This window comes from Euprymna scolopes, chromosome 11 (assembly GCF_053919585.1).
Source record: "Euprymna scolopes isolate OS-2025 chromosome 11, ASM5391958v1, whole genome shotgun sequence".
Taxonomy (NCBI): Eukaryota; Metazoa; Mollusca; class Cephalopoda; order Sepiida; family Sepiolidae; genus Euprymna; species Euprymna scolopes.
The window spans coordinates 40,083,311-40,103,583 of record NC_136492.1 but is presented as its reverse complement, the minus strand read 5'-3'; the positions used below and the strand labels follow the sequence as shown (position 1 = coordinate 40,103,583).

Here is a 20,273-nt window from a genome sequence, read left to right as displayed (position 1 = left end):
TTTTCGAATCTATGTGTACAGTAATACAAACCCTTGGGGTGGAAAATTTAAAATTAGTTGAAAAAGAAAAAAACAAGAAAAGGAAAACACTCCAAGTTGGGGAGAGGGATGGGGATTAATGGGTTTGTATTACTGTACACAGATTCGAAAAAGTTGTCAAAAAACAAATATATAACAAATAAATGTTATCAAAGGCCAGATAAATTACTTTTCTACCAAACTGGATATATTTTTCGTGTTTTTTATTCAATTTAACATGTTTATTCAGCTCGAAAAGCATACAGTGTTTACCGATGTATTCGGAAAAAGGTGTAATAAATAATAAACTAGACAAAATACTGTTAGAAATTTGCTCAATATATGTTACCGTGACATAACTTGACATATATTCGGTGTTTTTTAATAGTATTTTGTCTAGTTTATTATTTATAACACCTTTTCCCGAACTTACCGTGTTAAAGAGAGAGTCGGCCGCCATTTTGAATTTTCCAATACATCGGTAAACACTGTATGCTTTTTGAGCTGAATAAACATGTTAAATTGAATAAAAACACGAAAATTATATCTAGTTTGGTAGAAAAGTAATTTATCTTGCCTTTGATAACATTTATTTGTTATATATTTGTTTTTGTTTTTGATAAATTTTTTGTTATATTTTGTTTTTTTGACAAATTTTTTTCAAGAACCGCCGACAGATGTCGTTTGTCAGCCAAAGAACCGGGGTCGATAACTATTGTTGTAATGAAAAAGTTTCATTCAACACAGAAAACTAAAAACACATAGAAATGAAAAAAGTTGGGAAATTATTTTAATATTCATTTTAAGAAAATGCTATTAAAAAAGAAGAGAAAATGTCGATCAAAGTGACACAAACAGTAAAACAGTAAAAAAAAAAAAAAAAGTCGATAAAAGTGATTAAAAGTGAGATATTAATAAATGTGTAGTAATGTCTTTTATTTCAATATTCATAAACAGTAAAACAAAGTCGATAAAAATTCATGATCGTTTAGTTACTATGGCAACTAAAACATGTCCTTTGCTCATGCGTAGGGAGAAGTCAATGTTTTTTAGGGTGTTCGGCAGGGAACTAATCGCGACCAGTACCAAATCTTCGAAAAATGTTAAATGGTGTTCTAATTGGTAAATGTCGGTGCGTTACTTACGGAAAAACGGTTAACTAAACTGCAGAAGCACCTATTAAGCCACAAGTTCTATAATTGAATCCCCCTCCCGCAAAAAAAAAAAAAGAATGAAAAACAAAGATGTTTGTTTTTGTAAACCGCATTAAAAACTACGTGAGACAAAAAAAAAAAAAAAAGGTCCCCCAATTTGTTGTACTTTTCTTTAAAAGTCATTAAAAAAAAAAAAAAAAAAAAAAAAAATGTCATTCCGTAATTTTTTGATTGGTACGCCATGTCAGAAGGCAGTTTGCTAGGTGAAGCAAACCGTCGTTCATGCTGCAGCGCTCGCGCGTACCGTAAACGGAAGCTGCAAAATTGTGGAAAGTAGTTCGTGGGTTCAGGGGTTAATATCATGCAAACTGTAAATTTGCCCCAAGTTTGACTATCAGATTCGTTATCAGCGACCTCAATTACCTTTAAAAAAATAAATTAGAGTGGTCGGTGCTGTAGCGGATCTGGATATTTACCTTATTTTCTCATACACTAAATCTGATTTCATTCTTTAAAATATGGCGCGAAATTATCAAAATAACAATTAGGTACTCATGCACTTATTGATCCCTGCTGATATAACATTATTATTTAAAAACCCATTCTTAAAATGGGAAGGGGAGGGTGTTTTGTATTTTTGTATTCTGTACTTTAACCTTACAATTGAATAAAAAAAAAAAAAACTTTAATTAAACTTGGAAACTTTTTAAATCGTATTTCCAAGTTTAAAGTTTTTTTTTTATTATTCAATTGTAAGGTTAAAGTACAGAATACAAAAATACAAAACACCCTCCCTCCCCATGTTAAGAATGGCTTTTTAAATAATAACATTTCAGCACGGAGCATAAGTACCGAAAAAAATATGGAATATGACATCTTCGTTCAGTGATGGCTACGTACATGATAAATATTTGATTTATTAATTAAGTCTAAATAAGAACTAATTAATAAGTTTAAATTAGGTAAAAGCAAAATAATTTCATCAGAATTTTTTCATATGAAAAAATGTAGAGATTTTTGCTTTCATTTTCTTTTATGCAAGATTTACCCGCCAAAAAAGTCAGCATTGTTTTTATCATTCGTACGGTCAACTCTTAAATTCTACTTTAATTTAAAATATTATCTAATATTTTTCAATTCAAAATAAGATCACAATAATTAAGTGGAACGTACCTTTTTCAGCTATGTAATCTCTGGGAGGCATTTTTTTTTTCTTCTTCTTCTTTCGTTCTTTTTTGATAAATTTGTAAAAGGTTTCAGCGTGGTCAAGTTCTACAAGAGACGAGAAAAGTTTTTCAAAACGGCGGGAAATATATGATCACGTGAGTCCGAAAATCTCGTTCTCACGTGGTTTCATAATATCACCACAAAATATTTAAATTTATATTTTAATCCTTATAAAAACCAGCAAACCCTCTAAAACCATAGGAAAATGTGTTTTATATAATTTAAACTAAATAATACGTAAGTTTTAGAGTTTTGACTGCAAATCGACGCATGCTCATTCGAGTTTAGTCGCTGGTGACCGGTTGGTGGAGTTTAGTATGAAGGAAGGAGAAATATGGTGAGTGTTTGTTTATTCGGTCGTGTATTTGTATTCTAATAATTATCACGGAGGGTGGGGAACATATACTCGAACTAACTGTCTCATCTCTTTTACCAAATAGCACAAGCTGAAGACTTCACAGAAGGACAAAGTTCGGCAATTTACTGCCTGCACGCAGACTAGTGAGAAGGTTGCCATTATCTGTCTGGGTCTCCACGATTGGAAGCTCGATGTGGCCGTGGATAATTATTTCCAAGATCCCGATCGGTACAACACGGACCATTCGCGGCCACCGACTGTTGACAAGAGGAAGCTCGATGCCCTTTGGATTCGATATAAAGGTAACCTGACAAAAAAAAAAACAAAAAAAAACAGACCTTGTTTATTTATTTTTGTCACATTTTATTCGTAAAACTTTAGAAAGGTTGTCAAAAAACTTGAAACCGTGATAGTGGTTACAGACTGGCCGTGAACACGTCGTGCCGGTGTCTAGTTCTGTCTTCATCACTTTCTCTGATACTGATAAGAAAAGTATGAATTCATATATCCTGCCGCCAGCTATCGATTAAAAATAGAATAAACTAGACTCTCAAATCTTGTGTAACTCTGTTTAGAAGGAATAATTTGGAATGACACTTGTCTGTCCTTATTTCGACGTTGCCACGAGATTAAAGCAATGTCTATTCAAGAAAGATGCAGTTGGTGATTGCGCAAACCTTACTTAACTATATATTTGCATGAATTATGAGTTTTGGAGACTGAAAGGAAACCAAATATAAACGCTTGAATCATCTTGCAAGCAACGGATGTTTCTCGTATTAGGTTAAAAATTTCGTGACGATTAATTTAGCTTTTAGCATTGGTTTTTTTTTTTTTTTTTTTTTTTTTTTTTTTTACGGTCTTATTTTCGTTTTTGGCAACATGCCCAAAAATATCGAAATATACGTCATACATGTTTGAGGACGAGTTCGTCGTAGAAAAGTGTCGCTTACTCTGAATGTGATTTACTTCTCCGAACGACGTACGGGAAGATATATTAAAAAAGAAACAATCTTTGCTATTTATTTATTTTTAGAAAGACCTCGGATCTCTATCATTTAGCTTCATTTCTATCTCAGGTAAATGTTAATTAAACTATAATCCATAAAAAATTAAAAAAAACTGTTCTAACTATTACATTTTTTTTTTTTTTTTATTTATTTATTTGTGGGAGATTCACTTTAATTAAGGGCAGATAACTGCTTTTTTTTTGTCCTTTTCCTTACTAGTAGTGGTATTATTAGTAGTAGTTTTTTTTTTTTTAGTACAATACAATTTTACTAATAAAAGTTTTATTGTTTATTACGAAGTCTGGATTTAAATTTAATAGTCTTCCTACTTATATTTGTACGGGTTGTAGGTTAAGAATTAGTATAAAAGTCTATAATTAGCAAAAAATACTCTAAAATTACTGCTTGTTTATGTTTTATGGGTGGGGGCGGATTTTTAAATAAACATTAACAAAAATAAAATATTTCTTTATTAATAAAATTGTTTCTCGCTTCTGCGTGACTTGCCCATTATTTTTCTTTACTATTGATCATTTATTGAAATGAAAACATCTATAGGGTAAAGTACAAAAACCTTTTTAAAATTCTAGTTTAAAAAAAAAAATAATTACGAAGTTAAAAATCCATCACTGTAAATATCTCCGTAAACAAGTCAGCCGTTTTAATCTTTTGCTCAGTTGAATTTAAATAATTATGGACTTTTTAGATGTTGAAAGTAATTTTGAAGTATTTACATTGCCGAATAGATATGTATAGCTTTAACAAAATTGCCTACAATTTTTGTATTTTTTTACAATAGCCAACAAAGCAAAAAAATGGAAATATATATAACTTATATTTCCCCCCTTTGATAACATTTTCTTTTTTGTTTGTTATAATAAAAAATGTTACTAAAGGCCAGATAAGTTACTTTTCTATTTACCTGGAAAAGTTTTTTGTGTGCTTTAATTTATTTAAAGTGTTTATTTACTTTGAAATTAAGGTAGTGTCAGGTCTGAGTTGAAAAAAAAAAGTTTTGTTTCTACCATTTTAAACTCTCGATAATAGCTCAGAAATCGGAAATTAAAGAAAATACTTGTAAAACAATACATTTTCGCACGATTGAATGTTTTTTTTAGCAGTATTTTGTTTAATTCTCGAATTTTGAGCGATTATCGAAGATCCAAACAGTTATAGCAAAACATTTGGTAACATTTATTTTTTTTTCACCCCTATTGTGTTTTGTTGGCTATTGTAAGAATACCTACAATTTGAACATTTCAACTAATAATTTAATGATCAGAAGATACGTAATAATTACATTTAACATTCAAAATTCTGTTTAGAAAAGAAAACTAATTAAAAAAAAAAAACATAATGGGGGGGGGGTAATAAGATTACCGGACAACGCCAGATGTTATGACTTTTTCCTAGCATTGTTAAGAATTTAGTACTTGTGAAACAATAGGTCTATTTTAGTTGAAAACTTGGAATGCCATGCAAAGTTTAGGTTTGAGAGTGAATATTACAATACCAAAAGAGTGGTTGTAGTGTTAGAAATCCTCCAGAAATGTAAAGTTCCCTTGCCTAATTTGTAGAACGGGAATCTGGTGACACTCAATTTTTTTTTTTTTTTTTTTTTTTTTTTTTTAATTACAAACATTGTGAAGACAAGTGCAGTGGACATAGTGGTATTATGTTTTATTGGCTATTGTAAGAATACATACAATTTGATTTCAACTAATAATTACATGATCAGAAGATACGTAATAATTACATTCAAAATTCTGTTTAGAAAACAAAACTAATTAAAAAAAAAAAAAAAATGAACAAAAGTTTGTGTGCAAGAATTGTAAGACAATGGAGATGGATGAGAATGCCACTATATAGAAAGTATATTTGCTTGTTCAGAATTGTTTTCTTGGCTACACCATTAGAGCACAGGAAGGAGCAAGAATTAAGAGTGGATTGAGTAAGTTGAGGGAACTTAGCATTATTAATTAGTAGAACGCAACGGAAAAATCTGAGACTAGTGAATGCAGTGTAATAATGTATGAAAGCAAAACTAGGCCAATGAGAGTTGTGGACATGTGTTGCATGAAGAGAAATGATAGAAGAATTATATGATGAATGTTTAATGTGGACCTAAAAACAGGCTTGCGTCTGACTTCTGAGAAAGATTAAATCTGGCTGTATCGGGAAATGTGTTTATAACAGTTTTTGATGGTATGACTTTATACAAAAGGTGGATGACAGTTGTTAGGTTAGTAGATGTTGGGTACTTTAGGTGACAGGGTAAGTGATAAAAAAAAAAAATGTCCACAGGGATAGTTTGCAAGTCATTTTCTAAAAGCCATCCAATATATGTAACACTACTAAAGCAGATATGACGATAGCCATGTAAAACCAATGATATTCATAATAGCAACCAACTGTATGTATAACCTGAAGAAATCTCATCTCAAAGCATTTTAGGGACCCCAATTTTCCCAGATCACGGAATCGCGGACGGAATCATGGAATTGTAGATTTGAAACGGAATTCTGTTTTTTTTTTGTTTTTTTTGTTTTTTTGTTTTTTTTTTTCAATAATATACTTAAATACTTGCAGTGTATAAATATTATAATTAATAAAACGATCCTGTTTTTTTGTTTTTGTTTTTTTTTTTTCAATTTTATTCTTTATAAATATTTCTAATTTTTTTGAAACCTAAAAAACATTTTAAAATCAGTTTCTGCATTCATATAAGAAAAAATAGAAAATATTCATGTTATTTTGAAATATTTTAAAAAAATTATGAAAGTATAGCAAAGCAGATCAAAGACAATATTTCTCCTCTTCCAAATACACTGTTTATAATCTCCCTGATTAAGTGGAAGTGGGGTTTAAGAAAATAGTTTTAACCTGAAAAAGAGGGAAAACATTTAGAAGGAAGAGGTCATGTTTTCCTTGTCACTAGTAGCTGTTATCTGTTGACAGATTTGTAGTAGTGGGGAGCAGTTCATATCGGAAAAAAAATCTTCAACTGAGTCATCTCAAGTGAAACAGAAGACTATTACAACAATGTTCAAAAGTAAAGACAAACGAGATGAATTTTTTCTTGATTTTTTTAAAAATGTGCACTTTATCGGACATTCCCCTTGATAAAATGAGACCATTTTTACTAAAATATTGTAAGGAAGGTGGCTCTATTCCAAGTGTTAATTGTATTAGGGAGCTTCATCTTCCAAAATATTTGCTTGTCATTTTGCTGCTTTAAAAGCCAAGCTTGCGAATGAATGGATTACTATCATAACAGATGAAACTGTCGTGACCACAGCATTTTAAATATTGTTGCAAACATTCATGGGGAGTCATTTCTTGTTGTTACCCTGTCAGAATGCAATCATCAAACAGTAAGTCAAGCATGTGTCCGAGCTATAACTCATTTTGACATAGAATTTGAAAAGATCCTTGCTTTTGTAACAGATTCGACAGCCTATTGCAAAAAAGCTCAGAAGTCTTAACAAATATCTTTAACAGCTACCATGTGTTGTGTTTGGCAGACATTTTAAATCTAGTTGGTGAAGTATTCTCAAATTGACCAGCATTTGATGTTACCCAACTCACTACTTTCATCAAATCAGCCTTTTTTAGAAAGCCAAGTCAAAAAAAACGATATTTAAAATGGCTTGAAAATTATTTGCCTAAAGAACAAGTGAAACTAACCCCGTGTTTGGAATTCCTGGTTTAATACTGCCAGATATCACTAATCTTTCATACAATTTTACGAAGGATTCTTTAAGCAAGAAAAGAGTCATAGCCTTGTAGTAGAGAGAATTCTTGAATTAGTAGATGATGATCGATTACATCATGCCTCTTTCCTTAATCTGCGCCTCAATCTGTATTTTAGTACAGAGAACTGCACACATTTAATAAAAGCTTAAAAGAAACCAAATCTCCACTTGCTTGTGTTTATAATATGATGGAAGATGTGAAACAGTATTTACATGCAGGTATATCAAAATTAACATTTGGCCTTGAAACTGACCGTCTTCTGTCTGAACTAAAAACTGCAGAAAGGGAGAGTTATCTCAAACTTCCAAGAATTGTTCAGCCTATCTTTTACTAAATTGAATAAATACCTGGAAGCCCACCCTGTGTATAACTTTTACAATGCGGCTCGTATATGTGATCCAAGACAACTACCCTGTATAAATCACAATATGGATACATTTGCAGCTAAAAATCCTTCTACTGAACTTGTAGAATTCCAAATATATGTAAACTGCAAAGAAAACTTACCAAATCCTTTTAACATACCAGCATTTCGGAATGCAAATAAGAGCAGATTTCCTCTTCTAAAACAGATTGCTGATAAAGTCATATGGATACCTGTTACTAGTGTGGATGTTGAACGTTCATTTTCTCAATATATTCATTTAATGAATAAAAAAAACGTGAAAATCAACCCCTGCGAATACCAAGCAATTGACAATGTTGTACTTTAAAGATTTACTGATTGCTAATTTTATAATATGGAAAATATTAAATTTCAAATTTTGAGCTGTTTTTCAATTTGTGATTTTTTTTTTTTTTTTTTTTTTTTTTTTTTAATATTTGAATTAATGTTTAAATTTTGTTAAAGTATTTGAATTATGATTGAAATACTGCTTTGCAAAAAAGTTGTAGTTTTAATATACTTGAAGTTATTTGTTGTAAATATTTTTTGTGATGATAAAAATTCCAACATGTAAAAACATGTATTTTTTCAAATAGAATAAAAGCTTGAATTATTTTATAAGTTTTAATTTATCTCCATTTTCTCTTAAAAGTATTAAAAATTCAATAAACATAAATACTAAGGAAAATTAAATTTTGTAAATGTGAAAAACGGAAAAAAACGGAATTTACTAAAAGTAGAAACACGAGGAAAATTTGAAACGGAAAATCGGGTCCCTACATTTTGTATGATGTACTTGTTTGGCATTCACCATGAATGGTTGGTTCAGCTCCATCCAGAGAATTTGCTATGTCCCAAATGAATGCTGACCAGGCATAACAGTTCCCTACAATTGCAGATACAAGCATTAGTTATTCACGGTTCCAGCAGCGAACTCCATATAGGCAAGGGTTCAGGATCAGTTTTGAATCAGGTTTTCAGTTAGTTTCTGCATTGTTTTTTTTTTTTTTTTTTTTTGTTTGTTTTTTTTTTCAACCTTGAAGAGGTTTTATGGATGAAATAACTGCGTGATGACGAAGAATGTGACCGAACCAACAGATATTTTGAGAGGAAAGCTTACTACAAGGAGGATATGTTGCAGCAAGAATGAACAGCTCTGTAATAGAGCAGTGCGTGTGCATGCAGTGTTTGTTGCATCTCAAATGAATGCTGACCAGGTGTGACAGTCCACCGCAATAGCAGATATAAGTATTAGTCAATCATGGTTCTAACAGCAAACCCCATAGAGGCAAGAGTCCAGAATCAGTTAAGTATCATGTTTCACTATTCTGAGCTAAGTTTTCGGTTGATCTCTGCATCATTTTGTCCAACCCCGTAGAGGGGCTAGTTCAATGACTTTATGGATGAAATCATCTGGATAACAAAGAATGTGACTGAACCAGCAAAGATGTTCTGAGATCTTGTTGCAGCGAGAATGATCAATGGCATTTGATATGAACTGTTGCGAACAAACACAAAGGATGTGCCACAAACAATACTGATCAAACGCCTCAAGCTTTCGTAGGTCGTTTGCATTCATCAGACAGGTTTCATAGCCGTACAATAAAATGGTGTGAATGAGGATGAATTGAAAATAGAATGGAAATATATCCATGGTATTTGAAATAAGTGCCTCTCCCCATACTGGAATCATTAATAAAATACAAACCTTTCTTTCCAATAATATTTGGTACAAATAAACTTCAATCTATGCCTCGTTTGTCTTGCAAGTTTCAGTTCTGTCCAACAGTCTTTTATCATCATTCAACAATAAGCACACTTTAGTATGACCTGAAAAATTATCAACGTATCGCAAACTAAAATTTTTTTTATTATATCTAAAAGCATTTAATGTGGCCACATAGATCTTTGCAAAATTCAAATACTAATACCAAATTTATTTTGTTAACTCTATTATGACCATTCTAATTTCTTTAAAAGTTAAAAAATTTGTTGTCTTGTGTGCTTTTCGTTCAGAATCCAAATCTGTTTATAACTAAAAGGTTTCGTACAAGTGAAGCAAATTTATAAATATGTCATCTTCTAATAGATAAAAAATAATCACCATGGAAGCAATAATTATTAGATTAAACCAGTCCCAAAATTGGGCAAAGTAATTTCCATGTAAGCACAAATTCTGTTCATAAAGTTTGATTTCAACACTTAATACATTGAATCTTAATGATTCATAGCACATTATTAGAGATCAAGTTAGATTCTTCTTTTAAATAGAACACCAATAAAAAAAAAAAAAAAAAAAAAAAAAAAAAAAAAAAAAATTTAAACCATATAAAACCAAAGAGAAACACTTTTTTTTTTTTTATAACTCTTATTTGCCCCAAACAAGGCACCATGCCATTTGGATGTAAGTGGCTACTATTTCGGACCATATCTACTTGTACTTGGTGTGTGATGATTTATTAGCATAATAATATGGCATCGGCAAAGACAAGAAATTTCTTTACAAAATGCTGTGATTTTCAAGGTTTCTTTTGAATTTCATTTTATTCATTTAAGTTTCCAATTTGTCTTTTTCCTTATGAAAGACAACTCAAAACTCAATATTAAGCTTGGCATGTTGATGAGTGGGTCCTCATTAAGATTTTTTTATGTGCATAGAGAAAGTGTACATTTACGACAGAAATTCAATTGTTTCTTTAAATTTTATTAAAGTAACCTTAAAAATTCAATATCAACAAGTTAAAATGGAATGGAATTTCACTATTTGCTTATGCTAGCATGTTAAACTAGTGCAGTTTATAATACCTAGAACAGTTGATGGATTCATCTCTTACTATTGATTTCGACTGATGGCTCACTTAAGTTGAAGAAGACTTGAGCATTAGTTTGATATACATTGTCTTTGAGATAAAGCCATAGAAAATAATCTAAGGCATTATGATCCAGTAAGTGTGGATCTCATTCAGAATCAGACCTACTGATCAAAGTCTCCCACACATTAGCTCAGACTTCCTAAATACTTTTGCAATAAAAAAAATTGAAAATAGAGCTCCTTCACTTGAACTTACAGACTAGACAGTCCTAAATTATCAAATTTTGAGATTATTTAAAACAATTCTCTAATGTAGGTAGTTTTAAATCGTGAAAATCTAAAAATTATAACTGTGGTTTTCATGGTCCTTCTGGAAAATCGTGAAACAAAGCTAATAGATGTACTTCTAAGAAAATGAAAAAAAAATATCTTCATACAGTCTGTCAAGATTTTGTTTGATGTAAACCAAACTGCATTCAAATATTTTCCGTTCCAACCTCAAATTTATCGTTTTTAATTTTATTTCTTCCTTGTTCAAATAATGATTCACACACTCCAAGAACTTTGAAACCCCTCATTCAATATTTATATTTTCAACACATTAAGTTAGCCCTGATTGTGTTGAAGTTAAGTGTAGAAATTTTACTTCCACCGCCATGAAATCAGTTATGGTCACAATGGCAGATCAGTTTTAATTTTAAATTGTTACTTTGAAACTTATAAGAGGAAGGTTACTTAAATAACAGATACATAGTAGTATTTTTTATTTTTATATTTTCTTATGGAAATTTTTTAAAACAAGACATTAAGCCACTTGATGTAAGGAGCAAATTAAAAAAATATCAAGGTAAAAAAAAAAATGATAAAATGGTTATATTCTGACACCAACCCCTTCTCAAAACAGCAATTTTTCCTCCTTTGTTAGAAACATAACTCATGAAATGTAAGGACCAAGAAAAAAGAAAGTTTCAAAGATGGCAAAAATTAACCTATGTTCCACTTTCTACTCTCCTTTTAGCCTCATTAAATGGTAACTCATTAAAAAAAAAAAAAAAAATCTAAATGGTCACAAACATATGTCCCAGTATCGCTGAATAAGATGTATTGTTCAAAGTAGATTTATTAGGCAACTTCATCTCTAGCTAGATTTCTGTGTATAGAGTGCATATGTGTTATATAGATTTTATGAACAGCTGCCTGGCTCCCAAAAAGATTCTCATTGGCTAAAATTAGATATAGGTAACCAACCCAGATTGTGCATTCTGATCCGATCAGTATGAAGAATTTAAATCTAGCAAATATCGATTTAGACATTGCTTTCTTGCAGTGGTTGTAGGCTTTTTTTCAAAATTAATCAGAAGCACCAAATGGATCTGGTCGTCTTATTCCTATGCGAAAACTTCTAGCTTCATGTTAAAGTGAAGTATCACAGTCCCAACACTGAGAAGAGAACAACTTTTCATAAGCCACGAAAAAGTGTTGTAAAGTTTTCAGAAATTGAAATTTTCTTAAATAATCTTTGTCTTTTCTTACTCAAAATTTATTTATTTATTTATTTTTTTTTTTTTTTTTTAAGACCCATATGAAACGGACAAAATGATGGCAGATGGTGTGTGCCGTTTTCTTGAAGATCTCGGTTTAAATCCTGAATCCAGGATTGTGTTGATAATTGCTTGGAAATTCAAAGCTGAAACACAGTGTGAATTCACGCGGGAAGAGTTTTACCAAGGAATGACTGAATTAGGGTGAGACATTTTATTTGTTTGCATCCTGAACTATCCACTCGGAGAGTAGTCACCATTATTGGTTTTGTTTTATTTAATGTTTTTTTTGTTTTGTTTTTTGTTTTGTTTTTTTTTTTTGCTGTTTAAATATTGAGAATCAATTCGATGCTTAATTTTGGCTTTTAAAAATTTGTTAAAAGAAAGTTTTTCATCATCAGACTTAAAAAAAAAATTGTATTCATTGTTACATTCACCTTGCAATAATTTCCATTTTTTTTGTCTCCACTTTCTTTCAATAAGAACATCTAAGAATGGTAATGAGTCATTCACTTCACACTCCATAGTAAACGTCAATGCAGGGTGAAGTAAGTTTAATTATTCTAAAAAAAACCCTCAGCTTCGGTACAGGAAGTACACATAACAAAAATGTCAACCACGTAACCAAAATATCACATCGGTTCAGGAAAACGATCAAAGAGCAGTTTTTCTTGAAACCCAGACAAAAATATTTGCCAATGTTGGACCGAAAGGACTTCCCATTGCTACTCCATCAACTTGACAATACATGTTCCCGACAAAACTAAATTCAACTGATTTAGTAGCTAAACCCATGAGCCCAAGAAATACATGCTCAGGAATGTATATTTGCGCAAGCAAAGAAGATACAATCTATGCCTGCCAATTCTAATTTTTCATTTTTAACCACTTAGCAACTGTTTTTACCAGCTAAAAAGCAAATCAAAATTCGTTCCTCAGGTCCAAATCCCCTATATATATCCAGCTTAAAGTCTACTCTAAAAATTGACAGTAATTTAGTAGACACACACACACACTGTCACCTTTATATATAAATATGTGTGTACTGATCAGAAATAGTCGCGTGCAAGCAACTGTGAAGTCACTCTGTCGGTCGGTCGGTCTGTTTGTAACACTTGTGCTTGGCCTTTTTGGTTAAGATCAAAGGTCTGTTGTTAATAGATGCTGTTCTTTGCTTTTTAAACTTTTCTTGGCCTTTTGGCCAAGATCAAAGTGTAGTGTAGATTGCGATTGGAAGAGGTTGCCTCGAGTGGCCTTTGACAAGAGGTGGGTGCATGACGCTAGCTTGTGCATCCGACGAGGCGCCAAGTTTGAATTTGTGTTACCACCATAGGCATGGCACATGCGGTACTGGGTCCTACGGAGCCCATCCCGCTAGGTTAGACAAATAAAAAGTAAAGAGACTCTTGACTAGTAGTACAAATGAGATCCTGTCCCCCGATTTTTTTTTTTTTTTTTTTTTTTTTTTTTTTTTTTTTTTTTTTTTTTTTTTTTTTTTTTTTGGCACTAGAGAACCTTCCGAGGCTACCCTACCAGTACCCCCTATCTTTTTGTTTTATCACCTCCTGGTCAACCCCTACTCGAAGGTCGCCGCCTAATATATTCCCCTTTGTTTTTAACAATCTATTTATTTTACTCCCTACACCCGAAATCCTGAGTTTGGCATTGAATAACCTGAAAAGGGTTGATATGCCGTTAAGCCAAAACAAAACCAAACCAAACCATCCCTACACCCGATATGAATTCTTCCCAATCCCCGTTAGGGATCTCCCCGCTTGTTTTTGGTGCCCCAGAAAACAGTAGACTAATCTAACTACTTAGATTAGCTCAGGGATGGACCTTACTAACAATGCACTAGGCAATTTTATTTTTTTGTATATTTTTTCTAGATTTCCCACTCCCCAACACGAACTGTTTTTCTTCCAAATTCAAGAACTTTTTATTTTCCAATGAATTGAACTTTTTTCACACCACACATACACACATACACACACACACACACACACACACATTTTATTTATTTATTTATTTTATTTTTTCAAATGCACACAAACATACAGAAATTGTGTATGTGTGTATATATATATATATATATATATATATATATATATCCTTTTTGCAAAAACGCTGGGGTTTTCATTAGTTAGTTTATAGTGAATGAGGTATTGTGGTAAATGTTGCCAGTCAAGAGTAAAGTCGCCAAAGATTCCAATTTTTACTTTAGTTACAAAGACCCTGCAACACTCCCATCCCCAGATCTTATAGGGCCTTGTGCCTAAATTTTTGTCTTTTGGAGATTTTACTTTTTTTAATTTTTTAATTTTATATTGGAATTTTTTAATTGTAATTTTTTCTTTAAATGAAATAAATTAAATATGAAGATCAAAGTGTAGTATCTGTTCCGGCAGATACTGCAAGCAAATATCATATATGGGGTTGCCCCCACATATAAGACCTTGGTCAATGTAGGGGCAACCCTTCATACCAATTGTGATTATCCAGCTCCCCTACTCCCCTTCACTCCTCACATTAAAAATCGGCCTTATGCCTAATTTGCTCAGTGGGGGAGCAAATACCCTTTTCTTGGCCACATGGCTAAGATCAAAGTGTAGTATATGTTCTTAACAGATGCTGCAGTTACATTTGTAACTTTTCCTTGGCAATGGAAGGGGAAACCCTTCCATGCTAAGGCATTTTTAGTCGCATGCAAGTCACTACATAGGTTGGTCTGTAACACATTTACATTTTTTTAAGCAAGGGGTATGGAGTAACATTTTTGTCCCCTGATTTATCAGAGAGGGACCTATGTTTTCAATGGGTTCATCTGTCCGTTAGTCCGGATGATTGACGGATAACCGTCCATTAGTTTTTCCTGAAATTTTGTCACAAATTATATTTTAATATATAAATGTGCATAGTAAAAAAAAAAACTTTTTTTTTTTTTTTTTTTCTAAAAATCCTTTTGCCCGCAGGGGGTCAAAAATGGCCAACAAAAATGACACTTTTTATCCCGTAACATTTGATCCATCTATTAGCTTTTTCTGAAACTTGCCCAAAATGTGGAGGGCATTGTTCTTAATATAAATTCAGTATGGGTAACCCTGGCAAATGTCTGGTTTGTGTCCCCCAGGGATTTTTTGTGCTGAAAACGCCCTTTCTTCTGGAGCGTTTCTCATATTTCTCAACAAAAACTTGATATGTCTATATAATGGTTTCCCATGTTGCTGAATACATGTGTTAAGGTGTGAAACTGCAGTTTGTCCATTGTCACTGGTATTTGGCATTCCAAATGGCTCATAAGGGGTCAAAAATGTACCAGAATTGCAAAAAATGACACTTTTTGCCCCATAAATTTTTACCTATCCATTAGACGTTTCTGAAACTTGTCCAAAATGTAACTTTTCCTTGGTCACATGGCTAAGATCAAAGTGTAGTGTCTGTTCTTAACCGATGGTGCACTTGTTTGTAACTAATAAGTAAATGTGTGACGGACGGACCAACCAACGGAGAATAGTTTTTTGTTTTTTTTTTTAAATGCATACCACAGTCGTGTGCAAGCAACTCTAGAAGTCACTCGGTCGGTCCGTAACACATACTTTTTATTTCTTTTTATGTTTATTATACCACTATTTATTGGTTTTCGGGGTTCCTGAATACGAAAATAACGTTTCAAATTCCCTAAATTAAATAATTTTTGTGATATAAAGTGAGAGATCACTTTTCTGTATCAATTTAATGTAAAATGATCACCCACTTTACAACCAGTCAGTCTCAAAGTTATTCAAGTCATTCTCCTGATCATGCAAGTTGTTTTTGAAGGATTCCAGTTATTTTTTAAGCATTCAAGTTATTTTTAAGGTCATTCAAATCATTCTAGGTCATTTACATTTTATTTAAGTCATTTCAGCCCATTTTTCGGTCATTTTAATTTATCTTTAAGAATTTCATGTCAATCCTACATTCATTCATTACACGAGAGCACGTGACTAATGTCTATCGGCCTTGTTTCTAATATAGTTGTTTAAAATTTTTACCTTGAAAGTAAAGTTAAAACTAACATTTGCAATATGAGGTAATAAGTAAATAGCAAGTCAGACACCCAACTTCCTGACCATCAATCTATTTCCATAATGAGATTTTTTTTCTGCTTTCTATATTCATTTATACATTTTTAAAAACTTTCAGTTTGAAACATTTTATTTCTCTATTTTAACTTCGGTATTTTATATTAATAGAAGAATGCTTGTCCCAGGAAACAGTATTTTATATTAATAGAAGAAGACTTGTCCCAGGAAACGGTATTTTATATTAATAGAAGAAGACTTGTCACAGGAAACAGTATTTTATATTAATAGAAGAAGACTTGTCACAGGAAATGGTATTTTATATTAATAGAATACTTGTCCCAGGAAAGGTAAAATAACTAAATGGAATAGTTTTGCACCATTTTTATCTTTATACTAAGATTAAAATCGTGACATATTGATGCTAAATCTTGACTAAAATTTTAATTTTGATCAAAATCGATTACATGGTTTTGATTCTGGAAAATGGCTAAAGATCTTAAATTAAAATTCAAGGAGCCTTACTTAATTGGCATCTAATAAATAAAATTGAATATAAATCTGAAATATTTGAATTTTCAAATGGAAAATTTTACTCGGATTATGCACTTTAAAACCTCTTTAAAATACTTAGTGAAATTTTGGATGTTTTATTAATTGATGTTTAATACGTATTTTATGTGAAAAAAATTAGATATCTGAACTTTTCCAAAAAGGCTTCCACCTCCTTATCCTTTTGCATAAAACTAAATATATTCTACATTTGGACCTCATATGCTAAACAGCGATTCCAAAATTTATAATAATCTATTAATTAGTTTAAGAGTGAATCCTGAACATTTATATATATATATATATATATATATATATATATAAAAAACATCGATTATTAGATTGAAGTATGTTGAAATTGAGATACTCTCACAAGTCTTAAAAACATTTTTTATCTGGAAATCAAGTATTGAACCATTTGTTTTCAGGAGTTTTTTTTTTTTTTATTATTCCTTTCCAGGTTTCTTTTCTTTCAAACTCTTAATCTCAAAAGATTAAACAAAATCAGGGCTCTACATTGCAAGTGAAACAGTCGCATTTGCGAGTGATTTTTCAAAGTGTCGACTAGAAATAATGAAATACTTATCTTTTGGCGATGTATTTCTTTTATTGAAAATCTTCCAAAGCTCACTACTGAATAAAAATATCTTTTCAACTTTTTTTTTATATATAAAAGTTAAATTATTTAAACAAAAGTTTAATACAACAATATACTTTTTCTTTTCTTTGTTTTTTTTTAACACAGGATGTTTAAAAAAATATCTGAAGAAATTAGAATGTTTATACCTTCAAGTATCAACATAAAATTTGCTGTATATTTATAATTACACTTATTTAAAAAAAAAAAAAAAAAATGCAGAAAAATCTTTGATATACATACTCGTCACAGAACGAACATGTTATATTCTAATAATCATGTGGGTTTGGCTAGTAACTTTTCTGCTGTGCTAGTAAACGAAAAAAAAATTAGTTGTCAAAGGTCAACTAAAGATAAGTTTATCTGTAGAGCCCTGAAAATGCATCATAAATTTGAAATTGTATCTTTATTTGTAAATTCTTTTATCTTTACCTTCAAGATTTCTTTTTCTTTAATTTAAAAATTTTTTAAATCTTCACTAATCTAGAAACTGTGATAACCTGGATAAGATATTAAACTACATATTGTTAGGGTCCTGGATATGACCTTAAACTATATCCAGTGGTGAGGCCCCAGCTTGTGGGCTTTGGGGAGTGTGGAGCCACCCTTTAATTATCATTGCTTCCAGGTCCACTCTGACCCGGAGTGGTAGTACCTGTTAGGGTTCCAACTATGGGTTAAATAGAAACCGACTTGAAAACAACAAATATATTTTATTAAAAATATTTTCTTCAAAATCTTTGGATTCGGCATTAAATAACCCGAAAAGGGTTGATATGCCGTAAAACAACCAACCAACATCTTGTTAGGGATTCCAATTGAGTCATAATTATTACGTGGGGGGTTTCATACAAGTCTGTTTTGCCACACAGATAATTATCCAGGGAGTGGAAGAGGTGGTAATCAGTTGGCATATAAGGCACAAAGTCTGCCACCCCAGTTGCTGTATGGTATCCCTGACCACTCATGCAACATGCGACCTGGTGTTGTCCTGGAGGAAAAACACATCTTAGCGATTCATCAGTGCTTGCTTTTTCTGGTGCAATGTCTGTTACACACATTTTGATTGCTGTGAGTATAGATTTCCAATGACTATTTGGCCCATTGCTAGTATTTCATAATGAACCAATTGACGACCTATCCACCAGACACAAATCATACTCTTGCTTGAGTGCATAGTCTTGCAATGTGAGAGACAGCATCCTGAGGAGACAACGAATATCTGTGTTACATAGCAGGGAATGATATATGGAAGAAGATGCTTCATACCTATTTGTCTGAAGGGCCTTTGTCTTCTTGCTGCTGGGCTCTGTGATGAATGTCCGTCAAACTAACACAATGAAACGATTGAGACATACCCGACTTTTCTTCTTTGTGAACTACAGGACAACAACTTTGTTTTATAAATATAAATTTATTTCAGATGTCGAAGTGTTTTCACCAGACTCTCAGCTCTAATCTTTTTAACCTGTCAGTTCCACTACATCATCTCCAAAAGGACACATTTCATTCATGAGTTTCGGTGACATGTGATTCAATGACACTGCGCACTAACGCATGACCTCTTGGTCCGTACCCAACTGATCAAGATCAATCTTGTTATATTTTGTTTATATTTTATTTAAGCTAATTTTTTGTAAACATTTCAGTGACCAATTTATTTCTCTAAACGTAAATAATTGTTAATATAAACTATTTTAGCAAGATCACTGCTGTTGTCCACTTATCACTCGCTAGATCGATAATTAACACTTTAAACCCTGCTATTATCTAACATCTGGAGCACTCTGAAATTTTGTACAGAACCCATTTTTATCTCTGGTAAGCACTCCATTAAATAAGGATGTGGTACGGTGACTACCACTCATCCCTTGTGGACTCCAACAGCATTTGTGGAACCCACTTGGTTTGTATGTCTAACCGAAGTGGTGCAGGTGAAGTATACGCTGAACTGTTTTGCAAGTTCACCAGATATTAAACTATTGTCCTCTTCAATGGCTGCCTTCAGGACTCATTCATTCATTGTGGTCATCTACTGCAAGGCTCATTACTGAAGGATAAATCTCCAGACTTGAATTTTTGCCTTGCACTATGTTCATTCACAGCATTATCCTCCAAACACTTGACATTTTTTTTTTTTTTTTTTTTTTTTTTTTTTTTTTACAAAGGAGCCACCTATCAAGGACCGTTCATTTGATGCCACTGCTGATAAGTCCACTTTAAATCATAAAGAAACGGTCCCAAATGAGATCTCTGAACATTTCCATCCTTCTCACAGCTGTCCAGTTTATAATTGATGGCTGGACATGGTGTGCATGTTTTTATAATGTCTGATAACTTCTGGCTATCTGAATTTGAAAACAATTGCTACATGAATTTCTTTATATATTTTAACATCATCCAATGGCTAATCAAAAATCGGATAGAATTTTTTTGATTAGTGTACATACACATGACTGAAAAAATGTACACAAGAAAATCCTGTAAATTGATCAAGTAGTTTTATTTTTAAATAAAATAAAATTTTGTGGCTAAGTGAACAGTGATATTGTGACACCATCTTAAAAACAGACTGAAAACAAAGGAGAGAACGCCAAATAAACTTTTTGAGATTTTAGGAAACCATGGGTACATTGGAAAAAAACGAAATTTGCTTAAAAATTATTTTCTTTATAAAAATAAAATTACCTGATCAATTTAATGATTTTTGGAATACAATATTTTCATTCTGTCACTGATATATACATCATACAGATTTT

General features: G+C 31.8%; 2 protein-coding genes and 1 pseudogene across 2 annotated transcripts in view; 2 read left to right on the top strand and 1 right to left on the bottom strand.

Moving 5' to 3' along the window:
* LOC145287844 (DNA replication licensing factor mcm7-like) overlaps nucleotides 1–2,521 on the bottom strand; it is a 126,458-nt gene extending 123,937 nt beyond the window's left edge. The window contains exon 1 of the mRNA XM_080135720.1: nucleotides 2,346–2,521. Within this exon, the coding sequence (XP_079991846.1) occupies nucleotides 2,346–2,376 (31 nt within the window). The 5' untranslated portion in view covers nucleotides 2,377–2,521. The remainder of the gene's footprint in view (nucleotides 1–2,345) is intronic.
* Nucleotides 2,493–20,273, top strand: part of LOC145287846 (DCN1-like protein 1) — a 53,551-nt gene continuing 35,770 nt past the window's right edge. Inside the window, exons 1-3 of the mRNA XM_080135721.1 lie at nucleotides 2,493–2,736; nucleotides 2,840–3,059; nucleotides 12,297–12,465. Coding sequence (XP_079991847.1) covers nucleotides 2,734–2,736; nucleotides 2,840–3,059; nucleotides 12,297–12,465 — 392 coding nt within the window. The 5' untranslated portion in view covers nucleotides 2,493–2,733. The remainder of the gene's footprint in view (nucleotides 2,737–2,839; nucleotides 3,060–12,296; nucleotides 12,466–20,273) is intronic.
* Nucleotides 14,836–14,942, top strand: LOC145288394 (U2 spliceosomal RNA; annotated as a pseudogene).